The following is a 12,382-nucleotide window of genomic DNA, read 5'->3' as shown; positions in this document are numbered from 1 at the left end:
GCCCTAGCAAAGATTTGAAATATGAGTAAAAATAACTCAGGAACAAATATGTTTACTAATAAACATATAATAAACATAAGGTAATAAAATTGCCTTAAAAAAATCCCAACTCGGGACACCTGGGTGGCCCAGTAGATTAAAGCCTCTGCCTTCTGCTCAGGTCATGGTCTCAGGGTCCTGGGATCGAGCCCCGCATCAGGCTCTCTGCTCAACGGGGAGCCTGCTTCCTCTTCTCTCTCTGCCTGCCTCTCTGCCTACTTGTGATCTCTACCTGTCAAATAAATAAATAAAAGTCTTAAAAAAAAAAAAAACGTAGCTCTTAATCAAAGCTGTTCTTTGGCCGAGCTGTACTTCTCTTTGGGCTCAAAGAACCATTTTCAACTATTATATGATGCCCACCAAGTTCCTTAAGAAAGAATTTAGGAATAGTTAAATGTGTTCAGACTAATGTCTCTGATATTTTGAACTGGAAATATTTTAGTCTGGAAATACTTTGTTACATTACTTTAAACTATTTTACAGGAGTTTATAGAGTGGAGTTTGGCCCTTCATTACATAATGCTTTAAAAACGCCAATGTAATAAATACATAAAGCAGTAAATTTCTGAATCAAGCATGTAAGTATATTAAATGTTTAAAATTGTACATTAAAAGTGAATGCATTAGTGATCTAAAACAGTAATCACTTAGAAAAGTTTAAATATCTCAGTAATATTCACCATCAAGCATTTGACATCAAAGGCTTGAAATCATTTTTATTCAAGATTCATTCATTGATCAATCCAAAGTAAACATTGTGATAACCAGTTAGGTCCTGTTTATTCAGAGGAAATCAATATGTTATAACATTAATAGATTAAGCAATGAGGTGGTTCTTTTTAAAGCAAGACAGCTTTAAAGGTATAACAAGGCATTGTAAATAACTTCTGTGTTATACTTAAAATTTATAAAATTCTTATACATATATTGCTTGATTCAAACTATAGTAATTTTGTGAGGAAAATAAAGCTCATAAAGCTGAGCTTCTCCCTGTGGTAGACTCAGTGGCCTATTCTACAACTTTCTCTCTGCTGCTGCTCTCTGATCCAAGTCTTGGTGGTTCTCTGACTGCCTTCTTTTTTATATGATTGTTACTTGGCAATGCTCTTCTTTTTTGTAACTTTAAAAAAATAATTACTTTCCTTTTACTTCTAGAAGAGTGATGTGTTTGATATAAAATTCTACTAAATATATTTTTTAAATATCACAAAAGATTGTCATCAAAGACATAAACTACCATGAGGTCTACAATGGAAAACATTTTTTCTTTATTTTTTACTTAATTTCTTAAAATTGAAAATGAAAGTTGTCTAAATTATTTAAAATTTTGTCTTATAGATACTATATTTCGAAAGGTGCTATTGTGGATCAACTTGGAGGAGACCTAAATTCCACTCCGTTGCACTGGGCCACAAGGTTTTAAATTTGCTTCTGGATTTTTTTTTTTCTTTTGTTCCCTTATTAGTCTATAACTAAACAACTGTTCTTTTTTTAATGATATGCTAAAATGAATGAGAGAATTAACAGTTAATATCAACAGTGTACTAATATATTGCTGTACAGTGTTACCTGCATTGGCAGCAAAGTTATTGTCCTGAAGTGTCTTTAGGAATTCACCATGCTCATATTAATCCTGTTAGTTTATGATTGAGTTAAACTTTAGATTTGTAAATAATACTTATGCAGCCTCTATATATTTACAGTTAAAGAAGTTCCCCAGTTCACGGGACAACTAAGATTATATTTGAATAGGATTAATAGACTATAGTAACTATTTATTACATATTTAAAGAAGTTATAAGTATCTGCATAAAATTTAAAAGACTTTTTTGGTTGAGACTTAAGAACTGTAAAATACTAAGCATGTCTTAACATATACATATCTTAAGAAACTTTGAAAAAATTGTATATCTTTTCCACCATTCCCCTATTTAAGAAAGATCTTTCCAGGAGATCCTGTTTGAAATAATCTTATATATTTAAGTGTTTATTCTTTTATGTTTTAGACAAGGCCATCTATCTATGGTTGTGCAACTAATGAAATATGGTGCAGATCCTTCATTAATTGATGGAGAAGGATGTAGCTGTATTCATCTGGCTGCTCAGTTTGGACATACCTCAATTGTTGCTTATCTCATAGCAAAAGGACAGGTAAAAAAAATCACAATGGTGTGGATTTTAATCCGATGTTCTTCATGGTTTAAACGCCTAATATCATTGGTGTTACAAGTGTAACAACCTGGTGATATTTAAATAGTTCTTTCTGGTGGATAAAGAGAATAAATAATATAGTTAGTTTGATATTGAGGTAATAAATATAGTTGAGTTAAAAATAAGAAAGATAATCAAGAAGCAGATAATGATCCATTAAGATTCATTTATTTCTGAGAATGATGAGAGTTGAATCCCAGAAAGTAAGAAAATTTAGGTATCTATTTTTTCCTTTACTTACTTACATCTTTTGAATATATACTCTGAATTTATTTATACTTTTTTGAACATTTTACTGGTTATTTTCTCTGTTAAGTTACTTCTCCGAGTGGGGGATGAATTCTTTAGGATCAGTTTCTATGTTTCTGCTCATAATATAATGCTACTTCTTACATGTCAGGAAACTTCTCATGATTTAAGTGGTTCTTCCTGATTTTTCGTGAATATGTACCGACTGTAGTCACATTAAACAGGTACCAGTCTATATATACCATGTTTTTGTAATAAATGTATTTTGTTGAAATTAATGTCATTCAGTTATTCTTTCATGTGTTTTCTCTGGTTATACTTAAACATTAGCTTTGTAGCTAAGGATCTCATCATAAGAGTAAGACAAATGATTTTAATTCGTTGCTATTAACATTTATTTTAAATTTTATGCAGATTTAGAATTTGAATAGTATTGATTTTATGAATACTCAAAGTATTTATTGTTGGCAGTCACTCACAATGATAGTTGTGCATTGTGCATTATAGTGTAAGAGGCATAGGCTGGCTAACTGCTGGAAGAGGAGGTTATTATCTAATATGGTGTTTACAGACTACCCCCAAAATCCAATGGCTTTAGAATAATACCAGCCATTTATTACCTCGGGTTGACTGGGCTTGGCTGGGTGGTTCTTTACCTTGTTATGATGGCTGTGGAATACGGGCATTTGGGTCTTGACTGGAATGGAGGATGGCTCACTAACATACTTTATGCCTTAATATGAATGGCTAAAAGGCTGGGTTCAGTTGGAGTGCTGAGATAGCAAGTCCTCTCTTTTTCTCCATGTAGTCTCAGAGTTCCTTCTCCATGGTACTCCTGGACGTAGTCTTTCTAACAGGAAACTAGACTCCTTACGTGGTGGGAGCTCCCCAAAGAACAAAAGCAGAAGCTCTCTGCCTTTTTAAAGTCTTATGTCTTGAACTGGCACGGCAACATTTCTGTTCCATTCTGTCAGTTAAAGCAAGTAACAGGGCCAGTTCACGTTCATTGTGGGAACATACGGGTATACTATCAAGTGAGGTTTGTTGAGGGCCATGTTTGGATACCAGCTGCCGCAGATTACATTTGTTCTCCCAAGTTTCTTCTAGACTGGGGTTTGGAACAGTAGATGGTGCTGTAATACATGATTACAGCATGTATTGTCATTAGTGGCCTTTTATTTTGCGGGTATAAATTTATAATAACACGTTCACTTTTTCTTTCGGTTTTTGTCTTTTTGTTAGCTTTTTGATTCTGAGGTTTGGATGTTTCAGTAATAACCTTTTTAACTCTGGTAGAGGATGTTGGCTATAAAATTCTCAAGGGACAGGGATTTCTATTTGTCACAGCACCTCTTCAATAATAAATGCATGATAATAAAAGTCTGGCAGTTTGTTTTCTTTTTCATAAGTAAGTTTGTTTTTGTTTTTGTTTTTGTTGCTACAGAAATAACATGCTGTAAAGTACTCAAACATAAGAGAATATGACTTAGAAAATGAAACTCCACCTCTTCTCTTACTGCTTCCCCCACTGAGATCACTCTTAACAATTTAGTATATATTTTTCCAAAATTTTTTCCATGTGTACACTAATTATAAAAGCAAACTCTAGTGTTCATCACATCATACTTTGAATGGAGTCCAAAGTCCTTCCCTAGAGAAGGACAACAGAACCACTTGTGGTCTTGTCTGAGATACCTCCCAGGCCTATCTTTTGTCATCTCCCCTGTACTCTGCTTTGACACACCAGTCTTCCTTGAACAGCTCTAATATGCTGCTGTCTTTAGGCCTTTGTGCTTGATCTTATCTTCTGCTTGGTAAATCCTTTCCTTAGAAGGTTACACAGTTCTCTTTCTGTCTTACTTCAATCAGATATTTGCTTAAATTTTATTAGTTCTGATTAGTTCCCAATTATAAGTAATAATAAAATTAGTATATTTTTATTTTTTTTCTCTTCCCTTCCACTGACTTTAGTTATATATAATACTGTTTTTTTAGTGTTAACTTTCTTCTGATAGCTATAACCATGTTTCTATTACTTGATTTTTCAGCTTTAAATAATATTCTTTGACTCATAGCTATTACAGATTAGGTACTTGCACTTTCTTTTCAACCTTTTTCCATTTTCTCCATTTTTTGTTATTTGTATCAGTTTTATATTCTTAGGGCATATAATATTTCCATTTAGTTTGTCATTCTGTTCTTCACATTTGTTTCATTTTAGTTATACTGTTAAAATATATTTAGTGCTCACTACCAATTCTTTTGGATGATTTTCAGGAGAAAAGGGAAAATGCTAAGTTATGGAGCCCTGTTGATCATGGAATCCCCATAAGCTTTTGATCTGGGCTTGTTAATTCTTCCTAATAGAGAATACCCATACGTCCAGGCTGAACTTGGAAAAGAAGTACCAAGTTTTAAACCCCGACCCAAAGAAAGAAAAGGTTGAATTTCATTTTTCTTTTAGTATTCTAGAGATATGGCATTATTTTACATTTTTAATTTCACTTACTGATATTTTTTAATGCTGTCACTTTTTAAGAAGGATATGAAAAGACAACTAAGAAGGAGGAAGAAACTAAAACAAGAACTTAACGTGTTTGTTACATCACATTTAGTTGCGCTCTCTTGAAATTAGGACCCTAAAGGAAATAAAATAAGTTACAGTACTTGACTCATATAAAAAACTAGGAAGCTTGTCATTTTTCAGATTTTCTTAAAGATTTTTATTTAATGTGTATATTGGAAATAGGTTACATAAGATCCTCCCAACCACAGTTAATGTAAATCCGTAAATGTATTTATAATGGATAAGTGTAACTTTTGATTATAGTATTCTTGATGAGGGACTAAGACTAATGATGTGTGTTCTAGTTTGTCTAATGTACTGGTTCTCAGCATTTTTTCTGCTTTAGTACCCTTGGTTAATGTTCACATTTGAGACATATTCCCATCAATAATTGTGGCTCACAGACAACTGCTGTATAGAGGTATAGAGTGTGGTGCAGCATACTCACTATAGCTCTGTCCTCTCTGCACTGGCTGGTGTATTAGATAACACAATTTGGATTAGAACTGCTGCCTTTATATAATCCAGGAATGGGCAATGGGGAAGGGAAGAAGAGGAAACTTACTGTCTATTGAATGTCTCTTATCTTCTAGGCTATAGACTAGGTGCTTTACACACATTATTCCATTTAATCATCACAGGGGTCTTATGAAGCCATTATTTATATTTGCATTTTTAGATGAGGAAGCTGAAGCATAGAGAATTAAAGTAATTTTGCTAGTCTTATAGCTATTAAGTGGTGCACCTAAGAATTCAAAACCATGTCTGCTTTATTCTAAACCCTATGCCCTTCCCAAACAAATAGGTAGATAAACATGTTTTTTCACTTAGCAAATGGTTTTTGATCATTTACTCTGCTGGGCACTGAGAATACAAAGATGAATTTAATATAAGTTAATATAAGTTTAATTGTCAGAGAACCTGTTCTAGTTAATGAGACAGATGTCTCAGGCATATAGCATAATATATAGTCCAGGTTGGAGTCAGGAGAGAGAGTTTTAGGGAAGTGAAACTGATAGAATCCCAGATGCATCAGGATGTCTTGGAAGGAGATTTAGATAACTAGGGAAGAATTTTGGTTGAATAGATGGTAGTTTTAATTGTAATTTATTAAAAAACAAAACAAAAGTGGGGTTGGGGGGAAGTACCATATGAAAGCAAAAAATTGGATAGGAGAAGAAAAATAATCATAGTTTACTACACGATTTTGCTGGGAGTAGTATTCATATACATTTATAATAATGTAAATATCAAACATTTTTATAACCAAAAATATAATAGATCTCTTGAAAGAATAGAGAGGTGCATATTTGTGATGAGCCAGGAAGAGTAAAGAGCGGAATTCTCTTTTTGCATACTGAACTCTCAGAAGATAATGTCTAAAACTGAAAAATCAAAAAGTAGCAATTCAAGCATCTTATTTAAGATGTTAAGGGCTAAAAGAGGTGAAAATAGTGGGGAGTAAGGCAGAGAATTGCTTTACTACCACCAATTTTTCAGAATTATTTGACTCTAAAAATGTACGTGCATAACAATAAAAGGCAAACAGACTTTGAGTTTATTGAAAAGATAAGTCTTTATTTTTTGTTTTGAAATGCCTAGAAATAAACAGGGTCTCATTATTCCCTCTTATCATGAATTAGTTTAATCAATTTTTCACAGACTTAAATCATTTAACTTATACTCTGTGGATGAAAGGTGAAGAGTAGGTCAAGATCTTTAAATGTAAAACATTGAAAGGGTGATTAAACCATCTGAAAAAGGAAGTCTGTAAATATATGTTAATTAAATACATATTTATAGTCAGTTAAATATATGCCTATTAATTAAAATATTTAGTGACAATAAATAGTTTTATTTGAAAAAAAGTTAAAATTTTCATTAATCAGCCTTGATTGAGGAGTGTTATTGGCTTCTCCTGTGATATGTAAGTTAGATTTTTCTGAGTAAATTTGGTAGGAACTTAGAAATTTTTACCGTCTGACTTTTTTCTTTTTATTCTATCAGGATGTAGATATGATGGATCAGAATGGAATGACACCTTTAATGTGGGCAGCTTATAGAACACATAGGTATGTAGTCATAAAATATTTATTCATATCATTTTCAGCATATTAAAATGTAAAATAAATGATGAGAAAAAGTAGTTAATGTTCTATTTGTTAATATTTAAAATTCTTACTATGAAATATAATAAATTACCTTTTTGATGTTTGAGTCTCTGTGCTTACCTTGATCTTGGTAATTGTAGTATTCTTAATTTATTCCTCTTTTAGCAGTTTTTAAGAAGGAAAGATGTTATTTTATCTTTAAAATTAGTTTTTTCATGTTATTTGTATACTGGCAGGTTTAATATTATTAATTAGTAAGTTGCCAGAAAACATTTTTGTAGCAATCCAGATTTAAATTTAAACATTTACTTGTTTAATTATATAAATATTAATGACCTTACTCCCTAATCAAAATTAGAAATTGTCAGGACCAAGTATGCCCTCTCATGGTGTTGCACATACTTAATACTTCATATTAGAATATTCTCTCAGTACCTATTATAAGGTTGAGTATAGGTTAGAATAGAAGTGTTCCAAGATGGAATGCAAATACAACCACGATCAGTTTAGTATCTGTAATGATTTCTATAATTGAAATTAGGGTTGTTGTTGTTGTTTTTTTTTTTTTCCTTTTCAGTGTGGATCCAACTAGATTGCTTTTAACATTCAATGTTTCAGTTAACCTTGGTGACAAGTATCACAAAAACACTGCTTTGCATTGGGCAGTACTAGCAGGGAATACCACAGTCATTAGTCTTCTTCTGGAGGCTGGGGCTAATGTTGATGCCCAGAACATCAAGGTAAAAATATTCTGTATTGATTATGCTATGTGAGATGTTATTAAGATCTTAATTTCTCAGTAAAAAATAGATTTTTTCACAGACTGTCAAAGATGGAAGAAACCTCTTATTTAAGGTTAACCCTATGCTTCCATGCAAGAATTTCTTTGGAAAGACTGGTTTATTTACTTTTGTCTTTTAGTGTTGAAGTAATTTTCAGATTTTGATGGCCTTTTTCGTTAGTGAATTCTTACTGACTTCTGAAAATTTGTTTTTATAATCCATATCTTCATAGCTAAAGGGAATTGTTCTCTGGTTTCTTTAAGATCAGTATGGAGAATCACAAGTTTGTAGGTAAACCACATTATGCAATTCTTTGATTTGTTTTCATCTTATTTTAAAGGTCAAGACCTTTAAATTTGATAGACACTTTTATGATGTTTATAGGAGAGTCCTCACATACCCCATATTTTGGATTAATCCAGGAAAAGTATACAAAATTATCTAAGAACAAAACACAATTAACATTTATACTCTGAACATTTAGAAATTTGTAGACATTTTATGAGTACTTGGAAGAAAATTCTTTCGGTAGTTTTAATTTTGGTTAACCATTCTCATGTTTAAAGCTTCAGGATCCACCATATCTTTGAGCAAATCTTTCTGTGAAATGACTTTAAACTTTCAAACATCATCTTTCAGTAATGTAAATTCATAAATAACTTTGTACCCTTTGACAAATGTTCTTTAATTTTGGCTTATAAACCATAGTATTTTCTGAGTCATGTTTCTTAAATTTTTAAGGGATATGTGCTAATTAAATTTGAAAGAGATTTGAGCCACTTAATAATCTGAAATGGCAATCAAAAAGTAGGTTATCTCCTGCTGGATCAGGGCATCTACTTATCTTCCAGTGTATAATTCTTTCTGTATTTGATTACTCTAGTTTGAACTACTAAAATAATATATTTTAGACTAGCTATATGGAGCCTAATGTACTTAAAATTTTAACCAATTTTTAAAAATGAGTTTAATTAAAAATATTTAGTTAAAAGTAAATATTAAATATCTTGTTGGAAACTATAAAAAATTGAGAAAGCCATGTATTTTCTTTCTTTTTAAAATTTCGAGTCGTTTTGTCTCTACTCAAAGTGATCAGAGTGGCTTAATATCTACTAGTAAAATACGAAAAGAGGAAAGTCTATTTCCATAGTACCTGACACATGAGGGGCACTCTAAATATTTGTTGACAGATTGAATGAAGATTTTTGTAGTCGTGAATTTTATCTCTAAGCTAGTATTCATAACTCTGCTAGTAAACCTCTCTGCCACTTCTGAAATTATAGAGAAAAAATTTTACTTTTCCAAATGTTTTTAAGTAGGAAACTCAGAAAAGTTCATAACAATGTAATTAGTAAATTAGGCTGATCGCAAGGGCTGAAGGATCAGACAAATGAGTTTGATTAAGGCTAATCAATATCCCCATAAGAAAAAATTACCTTATGTTTTATATCTGAATTGCTTTAGAGCATTATTTTCCTTCTCTTCAGTACTGGGCAGCCATTCTCAAAATGATCATGCCCCAGGAATGTATTTCAAAATATTTAGTATGAATATTATTGAAAAGATAGAACCAGTTTTATTATGGCAAATGTTGAGTCTCCATAGACTCTGCCAAGAGCCACAGCAATATACTGAAATTACAAGAATACTAAAAATTGTGACAACATGACTCTACAGCTCTGAAATTTGAAGCTAGTAGTGTGTATTTTTAGATCACTTAAAAATATCTTTTCTGTCCATATAGAATTTAGGTAATTCACTTGGATCGTGATCTTTAAGTATTTGAAGTGGTTTATAAATTTATTGTCTTTTTAAAAAAAAATTTATTTATTTATTTGACAGAGAGATCACAAGTAGGCCAAAAGGCATGCAGAGAGAGAGGGGGAAGCAGGCTCCCTGTTGAGCAGATAGCCTGATGCGGGGCTCGATCCCAGGTCCCTGAGATCATGATCTGAAGGCAGAAGCTTAACCCACTGAGCCACCCAGGCGCCCCGTAAATTTAATGTCTTTTCAAATAAATAATGAACCCTTGCACTTCACATTAACTATTGCATAAACTTTTATTAGACTTAGCAGAAGAAATCTGTAATGAATTTCAACAGAAAGATAATGGTAAGAGAGAGATTTGAGATGATTTATATGGTTTGAGCCTTATATTTTTAATGTTTTGCAGGTTCGGGTACATGAATTATTTGGTACCAAGATAGGATAAGCTCCAATATAGCTTTCTTTTTATTTATTTACTTATTTATTTATTTGAGAAAGAGGGAGAGCACTCATGAGCAGGGGGAGGGATGGGGGAGAGGGAGAAGCAGACTCCCTGCTGAGCGGGGAGCCTAATGTGGGACTCAATCCCAGGACCCTGGAATATGACCTGAGACAAAGGCAGATGCTTAACCAACTGAGCCACCCAGGTGCTCCTCGAATGTAACTTCCTTGATTAGTATGGTTCATATGAATACTTCCAGAGTTACAGTGTCATAAAATTAATGTGCACGTGGAACTTCTTTTTTCTGAGAGAGTGCACGAGCAAGCATGGTTGGGGGGGAGGTGAGTAGAGGAAGGGGCACTGTGCTATAAATACATCCCAGGACTTGACTTATTTTAAAACTAGAAGTTTGTGTGTTTCAGTTGCCTTCGCCCACCCCTGAACCCTGCTTCTGGCAACCATGAGTCTGTTCTGTGTATTAGTGAGCTTGGTTTTGTTTTGTTTGTTTTGTTTTTTAGATTCCACATACAAGTGAGATCATATGGTGTTTATTTTCCTCTGACTTATTTGGAATGACATTATTTTTAAAGGAAATTAAGTCTAAGGAGTTGCTTCAGTTGCTCAGGGAACATTTAATACTTTCAGAGTAAAAATAATCTTTCTATCCACACTGTTGGAAAAGTAGATTTTTGTTTTAAAATGTACTTTTTGTGGAAGTTAAAAGATGAAATAAGTATCAGCTCTTTTTTCTGGTGGACTCTGGCATTCCTATTATGCTGCAGATTAGTCACCACCTTCCAATGGAGACCATTCGTTCATTCATTTAACAAATATTAGTGCTGGGGAGTCAAGGTGTATAAAATAGCTGAAGTTCGTATTCTCTCAGAATTTACGTTATATTAAGGAGCAATTAATTGTAATTGTAATATAAACACACATGTGCATGCATACACGCAAATGTGCAGTGATGAGGGCTGTGAGTGACTTGTGAATACCTCTGAGGAGATGACATTTGCTTTGAGACTTGTCTGAATGAGAAGGGATTGGTTATACAAAGATAAGTGGGAAAAAACTTTCCAGGTAGAGGAGCCTGTAAATGCAAGTCCCAAGGCCAGCAAGGTAAGCTTGCTGTTAGTGGTACAGAAAATGACAGCGTGGGCTGAGTGCAGTGAGCAGAGGAGTGAAGTTACTCAGCTAGATGCCAGATCACGCAAGGCCATGATAAGGAACTTTAATTATGTTCTCAGTCATGAAAAGGAGTTGGAACGATTTGTGAAGGATGGCTTTATAATCTTTGTGTTTTAAGTATTTTTAAAAGACTACTTTGGTTGCTGATGGAGAATGCATTGAAGAATTAAGAAAATGGAGGGGATGACTGAGGATCAGTTCGGCCATTTTAATAAATCGGGCAGCTGATGTTAGTTTGGCCTGCAATTTTAATAGATTTGTGGATTTGGAAATGATAGTTTGGAGTAGATTAGATATGAAGACGAAAGGCAGTCTTGATGACTAAATAAATGTCTTGTGATATATATTGAGATTTTGAAGACTGAAGGAAGACTTTCTTGGGGGGGTGATAGGAATTGGCTCTATTTTAGTCATATGTAATATGAAGTGTGCCTTTTAGCTATGTGGAATGGCAGGCTAATTAAATAAACAAATTGCTGTGAATTTCAAAAGGGAAAAATTCATTAACTAAAAACAATCTAGATTCTTTGTCCAGGAATTTGACAAATAAAGTTGATCTATACCTGTTTATTTTTCCATTTTTTATTTTAAGTGTTAAGAAAGAGAATCTAATTGATAATCATGAATTATAACCAAAAAGATGTAGTCTGCAAATCTGGATATGGCTGTAATAGGAGTAAAAGTTGAATTCTTTAAAGAATATGAAAAATTATACTTTGTATTATAGTTATACAGCTATAGTTATAATTAAACGACTATAGTTAGTTGATCCTATTTCTTCTAAAGTAGCTATTTGCTAAATAAGATTAAATTTGTTTCTTAGAAATCTGTCTTTATATTAGATACTTACCTTTGTAAATTAGTTATTTGAATAAGGAATTCCATTCTTCTAATATATAAATAAATGATTTTTTTTCCCAAAATAAGGTTACTTTAAAATGCTACTTTGATTCTTAGAAGGCATAGGAATGACCATATACTTTAGATTAGAAATTCTTAATTTGGCACCTACCAGAGAATTTTGGTT

The 12,382-nt window shown here is 32.7% G+C and overlaps 1 protein-coding gene across 2 annotated transcripts in view; it reads left to right on the top strand.

Moving 5' to 3' along the window:
- The window catches only part of ZDHHC17 (zDHHC palmitoyltransferase 17), an 87,772-nt gene that overhangs the window by 39,066 nt on the left and 36,324 nt on the right, over positions 1–12,382 (top strand). For both annotated transcript variants that reach the window (XM_082740402.1, XM_082740401.1), the window contains exons 4-7: positions 1,378–1,455; positions 2,046–2,190; positions 7,073–7,137; positions 7,754–7,916. In XM_082740402.1, coding sequence (XP_082596528.1) covers positions 1,378–1,455; positions 2,046–2,190; positions 7,073–7,137; positions 7,754–7,916 — 451 coding nt within the window. The remainder of the gene's footprint in view (positions 1–1,377; positions 1,456–2,045; positions 2,191–7,072; positions 7,138–7,753; positions 7,917–12,382) is intronic.

This window comes from Mustela nivalis (assembly GCF_964662115.1).
Source record: "Mustela nivalis genome assembly, chromosome: 7".
Lineage (NCBI taxonomy): Eukaryota > Metazoa > Chordata > Mammalia > Carnivora > Mustelidae > Mustela > Mustela nivalis.
The sequence above is the reverse complement of the archived record's forward strand: the minus strand, read 5'-3'. Positions and strand labels throughout refer to the sequence as shown.